The sequence below is a fragment of the Alosa pseudoharengus genome, unplaced genomic scaffold, assembly GCF_046254945.1.
Source record: "Alosa pseudoharengus isolate Yale_2024_CS ecotype anadromous, Long Island Sound unplaced genomic scaffold, YU_APseudo_1.1 YU_APseudo_1.1_scf_12, whole genome shotgun sequence".
NCBI lineage: Eukaryota > Metazoa > Chordata > Actinopteri > Clupeiformes > Clupeidae > Alosa > Alosa pseudoharengus.
Window position 1 is genome coordinate 27,932,123 of NW_027468587.1, and position 13,808 is coordinate 27,945,930.

A 13,808-nucleotide genomic window follows, 5' to 3' on the forward strand; every position below is an offset into this window, starting at 1 on the left:
GTCTCGTGCTGAGCATTTGCAGTCTCTCACACTGCTGGCTTAAGCACTACGCCCATAGACCTCTCCAGAATATATCCCGCCTCCTAACTTCCGTATCCATCCAACTTCCGGGCGTCGATTGTCTATGGGAAATAACATGGCGTTTTGAAAGATCGTACCTGTCAAACTCTGTAGGTGACAAAGTTGAAAAAGCTGCTGGGCAGATTGGCCTACACACTTCTGCGATCTAGTTTCCACTGGATTTTTTGATTTTCGGTGCCGTTTAAGTAGTATAGTCTATAGTATACTACTTAAACGGCACCGACAATCAAAAAATCCAGTGGAAACTATATGGCAGAAGTGTATAGGCCAATCTGCCCACCAGCTTTTTCAACTTCGCTACCTACAGATGTTTTACCTGTATGATATTTCGAAACGCCATGTTATTTCTCATAGACAATCCACGCCGGAAGTTGGATGGATACGGAAGTTACGGAGGCGGGACTTATTCTGGAGAGGTCAATTTGCACCAGGTTTGGAATGAGAAGCAGAGGAAGCAGAGAATGACGCGCAGGTTGTGGCCGCTTTTATGCGCAGCTCAGCATGCTGGGAATTGGAGTCCTGCGCGACATCTTAACAGGCAATTAAGTCCGGGCCCGTTTGAGACAGAACAAAAATAAAAGACACAACAAGTGTGTGACCTTTGACCTGCTTAACCCAGAGTTGAGACTGCTGCTGTAATTTGGCGTACATACAGCACACTGCTCGCTACAGTAAGCCTCCTCTACATACTTGCTGCACACTGCCCCCCCCTACATACACAGCACATTGTCTTCAGGATCTTCTCCAACACACATCCTCTACATACTTACAGCACACTGCCCCCACCTACCCACACACACACTACACACACACACACACACACAGTCACTGCTCCACTCCCTTCCCGCCCACACACACATCTTCACTGTCATCACTCACATACATCATACATACAGTAGTCTGCTTGCAATAGTAAGTCCCTTCACCATACTTGCAGTACACTGCCCCCCCCCCTCCCCTACATACACAGCACATTATTTCATCAGGAAACTTCTCCAACACACATCCCCAACATACTTACAGCACACTGCCCCCCCCCCCCCCCATACACAGCACATTGCCTCATGACATATTGCACACTGCCCTCTCCCCACATACACAACAGTACAGTATTCTGTGCAGTTACTGTATGTAGACGATAGAGATTAATTATGTACTGCAGTGTATAGTTAGATAAATACAGGTTTTCCAGATGACATGTCAGTGACAGATAAGGAGTATAGAGGGTTATGTACAGAAAGTATCAATAGACATTCTATCTAAATAATATATATATTTTTTCATATATTCCATAACCTGCCCATAAACCTGTGCAATATATATTGCACAGGTTTATGGGCAGGTTATGGAATATATAAAAAAATATATATTTTGGGTGTTAGTAGTGCAAGAGCATTGATGAAACAGTGCAGGAGTAAATGTAAACAAGTAAACAGTGCAGTGCAGTCAATATAAACAGGTAAACAGTGCAGAAGTAAAAAGTAAACAGGTAAACAAGTAAACAGCTAAAGAGCAAATGCTAGACAGATTTATAGACTGTGTAGAATTGCATTGACTATGGACTGATGCTGTTTCCTCTGGGAGAGCATCTCCAGAGCTCTCTCTCTCACACACACAAACACACACACACACACACACACACGCACAATGCTGATACACTGTACTATATGTATAGTGACGTGTGTGTGTCTATGCGTGTGTGTGTGTGTGTGTGTGTGTGTGTGTGTGTGTACACATGTGTGTGTGTGTGTGTGTGTACGCATGTGTGTGTGTGTGTGTACGTGTGTGTGTGTGTATGCGTGTGTGTGTGTGTCTGTGTGTGTGTGCGCGTGTGTCTATGCGTGTGTGTGTGTGTACGCATGTGTGTGTGTGTGTGTGGGTGTGTATGCATGTGTGTGTGTGTGTGTGTTTGTGTACGCATGTGTGTGTGTGTGTGTGTGTGTGTGTGTGTATGTGTACGCATGTGTGTGTGTGTGTGTGTGTGTGTGTGTGTGTGTGTCTGTGTGTGTGTGTGTGTGTGTGTGTGTGTGTGTGTGTGCGCATGTGTGTGTGTGTGTGTGTGTGTCTGTGTGTGTGATCTCCGGCAGGCGTTTGTGATCTTCTGTGGACTGGGCATCAACAACACTATGATGTACAACCAGGTGAAGAAGACTTGGGCCAAGCAGTCTGTGGCACTGGACGTGAGTTCATGACATCACTTCCTGTAGGCACTCATAGTAGTGTCTCTTCTGGACTGAATCTCAAAAGGGCACAGCAGCAACTGAGTGTTCCTGTGTCTGTGTTTGTGTGTGATAATGGTATGATTTTTGTGTACAATGTGTGAATGTGTGTGTGTTTCTTTACGTTCTTGTGTCTCTTTGTGTGTGTATGTGTGTGTGTGTGTGTGTGTGTGTTTGTGTGTGTGTGTGTGTGTGTGTCTGTGTGTGTGTCATACTGTCTCCTGCAGATGCTGTCCTACCATGCCACATGCTCCAAGGTTGAGGTGGACCGACTGAAGGTGAGTCCACATATCTGATGCTCAACTGTGGGTCTGTGGGTTCCTCAGGGAGGGCTACTGTGTGATGTTCTCCAGTAGGGTTCCTCAAGGAGGACTACTGTATGATGTTCTCCAGTAGGGTTCCTCAGGGAGGGCTACTGTGTGATGTTCTCCAGTAGGGTTCCTCAAGGAGGACTACTGTGTGATGTTCTCCAGTAGGGTTCCTCAGGGAGGGCTACTGTGTGATGTCCTCCAGTAGGGTTCCTCAAGGAGGGCTACTGTGTGATGTCCTCCAGTAGGGTTCCTCAGGGAGGGCTCTCTAGTAGACCAGTAGAGTTCCATGGGGACAGTTACAATCTGATCTGATGTTCTTGTGTAGAAAAGGTTGTGTGTGTGTTTCTGTGGTTTGTGTGTGTGTGTGTGTGTGTGTTTCTGTGGTGTGTGTGTATATGTGTGTCCTGCAGGCAGCTAAGATCCCCTTGACTGGTGAGTTGGGGATTGACCAGTTCCACTTTAACGACTTCTCCCTGGACAGCGATGCCATGGCAACTGCGTCCCTCAGAATGTTCCTGGAGCTTGGAGTCGTGCAGAAATTTAAGATCGACTATGAGGTGTGTGTGTGTGTGTGTGTGTGTGAGTGTGAGTGAGTGTGTCCATGTACTCGTGTGTATGAGTGTGAGTGTGTGTGTGTGTGTGTGTGTGTGTGTGAGAGTGTGTCCATGTACTCATGTGTGTGAGTGTGTGTGTGTGTGCGCTCTAACACTATAAGATCACCTCAACTGCGGTCTGTGCAGCTGATGAAGATGTGGCCTTGTGTGACTGGAAAAGTGTGACAAACAAAATGAGACGATCTAGTCGTCTGGTGCAGCACGTTAGATGAGACAATCTCTCTATCTTTCACTGTCTCTCTCTCCCTCTCTCTATCTTTTGTTCTTCCTCACCCTCCCTCTTCCTCTCCCTCTCTCTTTCTTTCCCCCTCTGTCTCTCTCACTGTCAGGTTCTGTGTCGCTGGCTGCTGACCGTGAGAAAGAACTACCGGACGGTGGCGTACCACAACTGGCGTCACGCCTTCAACGTGTCCCAGTGCATGTTCGTCATCATCACTGTGAGTTCCTACCTCCTTCTCCTCCCAAACACCCCCCCCCCCTCTCTCTCGTACACATACGCACGCACGCACGCACGCACGCACGCACGCACGCACGCACGCACGCACCTGACCTCAGAAAAGCTCTAGCTGCGTGCACATTGCCCCAACACACTCCAACATTGGATCAGTGTGCACGGTCAGTCTGTGTCTGTTTGACCCGTCCAAAGCTTTTTATTTACTGTCTGGCCAGTGTGGAGCAGGAAGGGGGTTGTTGGGGCAACTTTAGAATATGGGACTTTGTTAGGGCAACTTTATAATGTGGGAGTTTTTTGGGGCAACTTTAGAATGTGGGAGTTTGTTGTTTATTTGTGTGTAAGCTCCTCAGCAGAAGTCTACTTAGACAGGAGAAAAGCTTTGGTGAATGGCCTGTGTAGCTAAGAACTGGCCCAGGACAACAGGGGCTTTATATGTAACAACAGGTTTGTTTATCTCTGTGTGTGTGCCTATGTTTGTGTGTGTGTGTGTGTGTGTGTGTGTGTGTGTGTGTGTGTGTGTGTGTGTGTGTGCATGTGTGTGTGTGTGTGTTTGTCCAGACGGCTGGTTTCCGGGAGGTTCTGACTGATTCGGAGATTCTGGCGCTCATGGTGGGCTGTCTGTGTCACGACTTGGATCACCGTGGAACCAACAACGCCTTCCAGGCCAAGTCAGTACCACCTCTAGGCCAAGTCAGTACCACCTCTAGGCCAAGTCAGTACCACCTCTAGGCCAAGTCAGTACCTCTAGGCCAAGTCAGTACCACCTCTAGGTCAAGTCAGTACCACCTCTAGGCCAAGTCAGTACCACCTCTAGGTCAAGTCACTACCACCTCTAGGTCAAGTCAGTACCACTTCCGGGTAAAATCAGTAGCACTTCTGGGTCAGTTGGTTGGGTCAGGGTCTTGAGGGTCCGCTAGTATATTGGTTTAGTTTTTCGGTGTTTCAGAACTACAACTTCTTTATTTTCAGAACCTCAAGCACACAATAGCAACATACTTCTGTAGGTGGGGTGTGTTTAGAACAGTGTGTGTGTATGTAGGGTGTGTGTTTAGAGGTCTGTAGGCAGGGTGTGTTTAGAACAGTGTGTGTATGTAGGGTGTGTGTGTGTAAGGTGTGCGTTTAGAGGTCTGTAGGGAGAGTGTGTGTTTAGAACAGTGTGTGTAATGTAGGGTGTGTGTTTGTGTAAGGTGTGTGTTTAGAGGTCTGTAGGGAAGGTGTGTTTTTAGAGAACAGTGTGTGTGTATGTAGGGTGTGTGTGTGTAAGGTGTATGTTTAGAGGTCTGTAGGGAAGGTGTGCGTTTAGAACAGAATCGTAAAAGCACCAATTTCCACCCCTTTCGTTTTCATAATTCTAAAACATGTTTTTTAATACTTCAAAATAACATTTGATAAATGAACCGTACATTTTTCAGTAGCCATAGATGTTTAGATTTGAACAAAATTGTTTGGTTCTTAACAGGAGCTTTTACTGCCCGATTTTGTTTACCGTGCTTGGAGTTTGGTGCTGGGCTGGTGGGTTCCCAATTTCCGCCCACTCACTTGGCACATCAACGGTTAGACCGAGAATTCTCGTTGCAAAATCAAAATTCCACTGGAGCTCCAAGCGGATTTGTGCACACAGCCTTACAACACCGTTTACAGCTCTTCGAGTCACGGTAAAATGTCATTTTTGGTACATAGCTAATTTAGATAAACTTATGGTGTGGGTGCTTGCGTTTCTTTAGGAATCCGTCGTCTTGGTTTGTATAGAAATGAATAGTAAGTGACACATACACGTAAGAGGGCGAACATAGGAGACAGGCGGAAATAGGTGACTTTCCGATAGGTCTGTAAATAAGTTGTGTGTTCCTCCTGTGATGTTCCTCCTTTATTCTCTGGTGCCCCCTGCAGGACGGGCTCGGCATTGGCACTGCTGTATGGCACCTCAGCCACACTGGAGCATCATCACTTCAACCACGCCGTCATGATCCTGCAGAGCCAGGTCACACACACACAGAAATATATATATATATATATACAGTACACACACACACACACACACACACACTTGGGGAAAATAAGTACACGTCAACATTGCCATTCAACTTTTTTCCTCATAACTGTACTTATGGACATTAATGTTTGGATTTTTATATATGTGTGGATTAATACCAATGTCATCTTCATGCAAATAGCCTCACTGGAAGTATAGTTACTGAAAAAAATGTTGACGCGTGCAATACTTATTTCCCACGCTGTAGGCACGCACGCGCACACACACACACACACACACACACAGTACCCACGGTCACTTTACAGTTTTTCTCGATTGCTTTACAGTTGTTCTCGATTGCTTTGACCTGCTTAAAGCAACACCAAAGAGTTTTTTATACCTTAAAATAATGTTTCCAAAATCGTTTCAGTGGTTCATCAACCCGTAACAGGGTGAACGGCAGTTCTGCATTCGCTTCGCGGCCCTCTATCGGCTATAACCGCACTATGTAAGTTTGTCAGATCGGGTAGCGGATCTGTAGTTCGATGGAATGAGACATAAGAAACTACAAATTTGACTTGCATCTGATGTCGCAATACATCGTACTTTTATAAGTCATGCAAAATATTCTACCTTGTCTGTGGACATCGTTATTTGCAAAGCCGGTGCTGGATAAACAAATAGCGTGTGTGCGACAGAGGGAAAGTTCTTTGGTGTTGCTTTAAGGAAACTGGGATCCACTTGGTCTTCACTTTCTTTGCACAGCAGAAGTCATCTCTTGCGAATGTGCACACACTTTTTTGTTTAGCACGTGGAAACCAATTAAGTGGTCTTTATTTGAGGTCTTTGAATGAGATCTGTATTAACTGTTTTGCAAAAAGGTGTGAGAAATGTGTGAACCCAATGAAAATGTGTGAACACATTCACAAGAGATGACTGTTCATGAAGACCAAGTGGATCCCAGTTTCTTTAAGCAGGTCAAAGCAATCGAGAAAAGCTGTAATGTACTGTACAGACTAGGCAGTGCTTATAACAAGCTTCTGGCTTTACGCACATACAGTAAATGCTGTTTGAGTGTATGCGTGTAGATGTGTGTTAATGAGTGTGTGTGAGTGTTTGTGTATGTGTTTGTGTGTGTGTGAGTGGGAGTATATGTGTGCGAGTGTGTGCGTGAGTGTGTATGTGTGTATATGGGAGTGTGTGTGTGAGTATGTGTGTCTGTGTGTGCGTGAGTGTGTATGTGTGTGTATGGGAGTGTGTGTGTGAGTATGTGTATCAGTGTGTGTGTGAGAGCTGGCTGTTTCCCAGTGAGAGTATGGATGCCAGAGGCGAGTGTTTAATTTCTTATCAAGTTTACCTTCAGCACTAATGGGCCCTTAGCTCCACATCCATTACTCCTCCAGGCAAGCACACACACACACACACACACACACACACACACACACACACACACACACAGAGAGAGATACACACACAGATACACACACACACACACACACTGCAGCCTGCCTCTGATTAACACGTTTACACAGTGTATGAGTGTGAGAGGTGTGTGTGTGCGCAACTAGCAGAAGTGTGTGTTTGAATCCTTTGGGGTGCTCAGTAAGAGCTGAAATGAATTAAGTTGGACAGAACTCTCCTGGTGGAGTGTTCGCTTACAGGTAGTGTCATCACAGTGTGACATCACAGGCCCACCGACCGTCTCAGAAAGACAGACTGTAGACAGAAAACTATAAGTCCCGACTTATACATAGGCTGTGACTATTGTAGCTGTTTATCACGACTGTAGGCTGTGACTATTGTAGCTGTGACTATTCTGTAGGTTGTGACTATTGTAGCTGTAAGTCGGGTCTGTAGGCTGTGACTATTGTAGCTGTTTATCATGACTCTAGGCTGTGACCACTGAAGCTGTGACTATTCTGTAGGTTGTGACTATTGTAGCTGTGATTGTGTTCTGTAGCCTGTGCTATTGTAGCTGTAAGTCAGGTCTGTAGGTTGTGACTATTGTAGCTGTGACTATTGTAGCTGTGACTATTGTACCTGTGACTGTGTTCTGTTTTATTTGCTGTAACTGTGTTTTCCTTACTGTGACTGTGTTCTGTTTAATTTGCTGTAACTGTGTTTTCCTGACTGCAGGGCCACAACATATTCGCCAGTCTGACATCTAAAGAATACAGCAACATGATGCAACTCCTTAAACAGGCTATCCTCTCCACTGACCTCACACTCTACTTCCAGTGAGTTACATACACACACTCACACACACACTCACACACACACACTCACACACACACATGCACACACACACATACAAACACACATCTAAAGAATACAGCAACATGATGCAACTCCTTAAACAGGCTATCCTCTCCACTGACCTCACACTCTACTTCCAGTGAGTTACATACACACACTCACACACACACTCACACACACACATACAGTACACACATGCACACACACATACAAACACACATCTAAAGAATACAGCAAGATGATGCAACTCCTTAGGCTATCCTATCCACTGACCTCACACTCTACTTCCAGTGAGTTACTTAAGCAATAAGCCCCGAGAAGATATATCGTCAATATAGCACAGCTGGGGGTGTTGTTAGGCACGAAGCGAGCAAAGCGAAGCTGAGTGTGTGTGTATATGTGTGTGTATATATGTGTGTTTCTGTGTGTGTTGGGGTGGGGGTGGTGGGTTGATGTGTGTGTGTGTGTGTGTGTTTGTGTGTGTGTTTGTGTGTGTGTGTGTTTGTGTGTATTTATGTATATGTGTGTGCATATTTGTGTGTGTGTGTGTGTGTGTGTGTGTATGTGTGTGTGTGTATATATATATATATGTGTGTGTGTGTGTGTGTGTGTGTGTGTGTGTGTGTGTGTGTGTATGTGTGTGTGTGTATATATATATATGTGTGTGTGTGTGTGTGTGTGTGTGTGTGTGTGTATCTGTAGACCAGTGTCCGGCTGGCTTCCATCAGGCAGAAAGGGAAGGCTGCTCAGTGTGAGGGGTTGAGTGTGCAGTACCGTCTCCAGCCACTGAGGGGCGCTAAGCTCCTGTCACGTCCTGTGGCCCCTCAGCGTTCCCCTGTGGGACAGTTCATGACTCAAACACCACAGTCCTCTCGAAGAAATACACACTCACCTCGTTTCCACTTGGAAAATATGCTACAGTATATAAATCCATTTACCTTTTATCTTTACCAATGAGTTTTTAAACATGATGCTATTGGACAGGTATGCCATTGGTGAATGATCTGATTGGCTGCTGCGGTTTTAAAACCTGATGCTATTGGATACATATGTCATTGGTGAATGATCTAATTCGCTGCTGTGGTTTCCCTGTGCAGGAGGAGGACTGAGTTCTTTGAGAGTGTCCTCTCCGGGCAGTTCAGCTCGACCAATGAAGATCAGCGAGAGGTGCTCAGGTAACCACATGGGCAGAAACGACACAGCACAGGTGTGACTCAAGAGACACTCAGAGGGTCTAACACACTCCACTTCCTCCCCCCCCCCCCCACACACACACACACACACACCTGCAGGTCGATGCTGATGACGGCATGTGACCTGGGTGCAGTGACGCGACCTTGGGAGATCTCCAAACAGGTAAGACACAGTCACAGTTGTGTTTCTGTGTGTGTGTGTGTGTGTGTGTGTGTGTGTGTGTGTGTGTGTGTGTGTTTGTGTGTATGCAAGCGTGCCTGTGTGTGTGTGTGTGTGTGTGTGTGTGTGTGTGTGTGTGTGTGTGTGTGTATGTGTGCGTGCCTGTGTGTGTGTGTGTGTGTGTGTGTGTGTGTGTGTGTGTGTGTAATGACTCTCTACTGATCTGTAGGTGGCAGAGCTGGTGACCAGTGAGTTTTTTGAACAAGGAGACAGAGAGAGATCAGAGCTCAAACTCACTCCATCTGTGAGTTACTACACTTTTAGTGTGTGTGTGTGTGTGAGTGACTCCATCTGTGAGTAACCACACTATTTGTGTTTGTGTGTGTGTGTGTGTACGTGTGTGTGTGTGTCACATGAATAAAAGGCTCTCTATCCTGCTTTTATTTAGGCGATATTCGACCGCAACCGTAAAGATGAGCTGCCGGCCTTGCAGCTGGAGTGGATAGATGGCATCTGCAAGCCCCTGTATGAGGTGTGTGTGTGTTACTGTGTCTGTGTGTGTGTTACTGTGTCTGTATGTGTGTGTGTGTGTGTGTTACTGTGTCTGTGTGTGTGTGTTACTGTGTCTGTGTGTGTGTGTGTTACTGTGTCTGTGTGTGTGTGTGTGTGTTACTGTGTCTGTGTGTGTGTGTGTTACTGTGTCTGTGTGTTTGTAAAACCCACTCTGTCTGTCTCCCTCAGACTCTGCTGAAGCTGAATGCAAGGCTGCAACCCATGGTGGACGGCATAGATGCTAATCGGAAGAGATGGGAGGAGCTGAGGAGGTCCAATCAGCACTCTCCTCAAGCTTTAGAGTCCAGCCCCCTCTTAGACCCTGCCCACATCCCAACGTCCAATCAGAGAGCAGAGCCCGCCAATAGCCAGCCCACTAGCCCAGGCTCCTCCCAGGTGACATTGGCCAATCAGGGCTCAGATCCTGCCCAGGCCTCACTGGCCAGTCATACCTCAGAGCCCACCCTCACGTCCCAGATCAGTCAGACAGCAGACTCCGCCCAAAAAAGACCTCTGACCAATCAGAGAGCGACATTGGCATGGAGCAGCCAATCCAGCGCCAATGTCGGCCCTGCCCAGATGACACCATCCAATCAGAAGGCAGGACCACTGCTAGGAGGACACTGAGTGAGCAGAGAAGAGTCTGGAGTCAACAAAAGAGCCCCACATTCTGATGAGTGTGTGTGTGTGTGTGTGTGTGTGTGTGTGTGTGTGTGTGTGTGTGTGTGTGTGTGTGTGTGTGTGTGTGTGTGTGTGTGTGTGTGTGTGTGTGTGTGTGTGTGTGTGTTAGGGCAGATATCTGCTTTATTCTGTTTGTGAGTGAGAGTGTAAAACTGTTTATGTGTGTGTGAGAGTGTAAAACTGTTTATGTGTGTGTGAGAGTGTAAAACTGTTTATATGTGTGTGTGAGAGAGAGAGAGTGTAAAACTGTTTATGTGTGTGTGAGAGTGTAAAACTGTTAATATGTGTGTGTGTGAGAGAGAGAGTGTAAAACTGTTTATGTGTGTGTGTGTGTGTGTGTGTGTGTGTGAGAGAGAGAGAGAGAGAGTGTAAAACTGGTTATATGTGTGTGCATGTGTGTGTGTGTGAGTGTGAGAGTGTAAAACTGTTTATGTCTGTGTGTGTGTGTGTGTGAGTGAGAGTGTAAAACTGTTTATATTTGTGTGTGTGTAAGAGTGTAAAACTGTTTATGTGTGTGTGTGTGTGAGTGTAAAACTGTTAATGCGTGTGTGTGTGTGTGAGTGTAAAACTGTTTATGTGTGTGTGTGAGAGAGTGTAAAACTGTTTATGTGTGTGTGTGTGTGTGTGTGTGTGTGTGTGTGAGAGAGAGAGAGAGAGTGTAAAACTGTTTATGTGTGGTTTCTTTACTGTATAGCTACTGGTTTAGAGCCAGAAGCCAGCAGATATGTGCTTGGCGTAACTCTCATAAGCTCTGTGCATGTGACAGATGTCATGTTTTTATTATCTAAGTTGTGCCCATGCTATGGTCAGGTCATGATCAGGGTCATAATTCCGACATTAGAACCTCATGGGGAACGTCAGCAAGACATTTTAGCATGTATCAAAACCTCATAAGGTCAGTGGAGCATTTACCAGAACCTCACTGAAAAGAGAACATCAGAAAGTTTCAGACACCCTGCATTACAGACAAACCCATGGAGGAACACTGCAATTACAGACGACCTCATGGACAAGCACTGTGCAATTACAGACAAACCCATGGATAAGCACCGTGCAATTACAGACAAACCCATGGATAAGCACCGTGCAATTACAGACAAACTCATGGAGGAACTGTGCAATTTATATGCATAACTAGCCTGGGAAAACAGACAAACCTTTTGCAAATTTGAATTTATGTATGTCATGTGTCATCTCCTGGTTTTACGTCTATCCAATTGCGTCCAGAGGCATTTTTTTTTAAAGTATATTTTTTGGGCTTTTTATGCCTTTAATCAGACAGGATAGTGGAGAATGCCGGGAGGTGAGTGGGAGAGAGAGTCGGGGTGAGATCCAGAGGGGACCACGGGGCGGGAATGGAACCCGGGTCAGCGGCGTATATGGTGCAGGTGCCCCAGCCAGTCGCACCACGGCTGGGGCCTGCATTCTGATCAGCGTTCGTCGGTGACACCCTTGGAAATGGGAGGTGAATGAACCTTGTCCAGACCCAATCTCAATTTCAGTTGAGATAAGATATGGTGCTAACCAGGGTAAAGCATACCTACTGTGACGGGCTCATCACTGTGTGGGTGTGTGCGTGTGTGTGTGTGTGTGTGTGTGTGTATGTGTGTGTGTGTGTGTGTGTGTGTGTGTGAGTTGCTAGCATGAGGGACCAGCATGACGTCTGCTAACTGTGTTTGCACATGGCGTCCCTGTTCAGGCACGATGTACATACTGTAGGAATGTCTATTTTGGTACAGGCCAGACAGTGTTTTGCATGCAGACCTGTGTTCTATAACCTATCTATGCCATGCTTACCTCTGAGACACACACACACACACACATACACACACACACACACACACACACGCACGCACGCACGCACGCACGCACGCACGCACGCGCACACACACACACACACACACACACACACACACACACACACACACACACACAGTCGTGGCAAGTTCCATGCAACTCATGCTCACACTATGCAGAGGTGTGTGTCTGTCTGTATGTGTATGGCTGTGTGTCTGTATGTGTGTGTGTGCGAGAGAGAGTTCCCTGCCGCTCATGTTCTAAACAGAGGTGTGTGTGTGTGTGTGCGCGTGTGTGTGTGTGTGTGTGTGTTCCCTGCAGCTAATGCTAACACTGTGCATACGTGTGTGTGTGTGTCTTCTTACACACTGCATTCCACTCAGACTGGCTGTGAAATAAAGAACACTGTGAAATACCCTCTGTCCTCCTGCACTCTCTCTCTGTCTCTTTCTGTGTGTGTGTGTGTGTGTGTGTGTGTGTGTGTGTGTGTGTGTGTGTGTGTTATTTCTTCTATGTCTGGACCCTGTTAAGTGTAGTTTAGTATTCCAGCTCAGCTATTGTGGGTGGGCTACATAATGCTGACATGCTAAAGTCCTCAGCCAAAATGTGCAAAGCTTCATCAGCCCCACACACACACGCACACATACATACACAGACACACACACACACACACACACACACACAGACACACACACACACACACACACACACACACACATACATACACATCAGTGACTTTACAATTATCTTTGTGTAATCATGAGGGTTTCAGAGAGGCAATACTGCTGCTGGTTTTAGAGCTGCTTCCTGCCTCATTAAGATCACATACACACTGTCACATACACACATGCACATATACACACACTGTCACACACACACATGCACATATACACACACAATCACATACGCACACATACATACATGTGCTCAGAGAAATAGACACACACACACACACACATGGATATACACACACGAGTCACCTACGCACACATACAATTTACATGTGCACAGAGACATAGACACACACACACACACACACACACACTCCTCTGAAAGGAGACCTGTGCATGCCCATTAGGCCTGTGTGATGTGAACCGCCCTGTTTCACCCGGGAGTGTGTTTGATGTTGGTCTCTTTGATGAGACCATGGTGTGTGTGTGTGTGTGTGTGTGCCCAGCCCTTGTTCTGTTCTGCTCTGTAATCTATAATTCAGCAGGGACAGAGCCAGCTGACTACACACACACAGAGAGAGAGAGAGAGAGGAGACTATTCTTTTCACAGTATTTTCAAATCTTCATGACTGTTGTCCAAAATCCACTTTCTCTCTCTCTCTCTCTCTTTCTCCATCTTTCTCTCGTGTGTGCTGTCATCTGATGGTGTGTCTGTAGTGGGGTCTACAGAAGAAATGGTTCATTAATATTCTCATATGCACACACACACACACACACATGCATATAAAAGGCAAATATAGAAACACATGCCTGCTGCTTTGATTTCAGTGACCTATGTGTGTGGGTG

At 46.2% G+C, this 13,808-nt stretch overlaps 1 protein-coding gene across 1 annotated transcript in view; it reads left to right on the top strand.

Annotated features, from left to right (window-relative positions):
• pde11al (phosphodiesterase 11a, like) overlaps window positions 1-10,439 on the top strand; it is a 20,580-nt gene extending 10,141 nt beyond the window's left edge. Inside the window, exons 9-20 of the mRNA XM_076281270.1 lie at window positions 2,169-2,261; window positions 2,528-2,578; window positions 3,022-3,168; window positions 3,555-3,662; window positions 4,238-4,347; window positions 5,570-5,660; window positions 7,788-7,888; window positions 9,005-9,082; window positions 9,200-9,263; window positions 9,490-9,564; window positions 9,709-9,792; window positions 10,002-10,439. Of these exons, the coding sequence (XP_076137385.1) occupies window positions 2,169-2,261; window positions 2,528-2,578; window positions 3,022-3,168; window positions 3,555-3,662; window positions 4,238-4,347; window positions 5,570-5,660; window positions 7,788-7,888; window positions 9,005-9,082; window positions 9,200-9,263; window positions 9,490-9,564; window positions 9,709-9,792; window positions 10,002-10,439 (1,440 nt within the window). The remainder of the gene's footprint in view (window positions 1-2,168; window positions 2,262-2,527; window positions 2,579-3,021; window positions 3,169-3,554; window positions 3,663-4,237; window positions 4,348-5,569; window positions 5,661-7,787; window positions 7,889-9,004; window positions 9,083-9,199; window positions 9,264-9,489; window positions 9,565-9,708; window positions 9,793-10,001) is intronic.
• The last annotated feature ends 3,369 nt before the right edge of the window (window positions 10,440-13,808 follow it).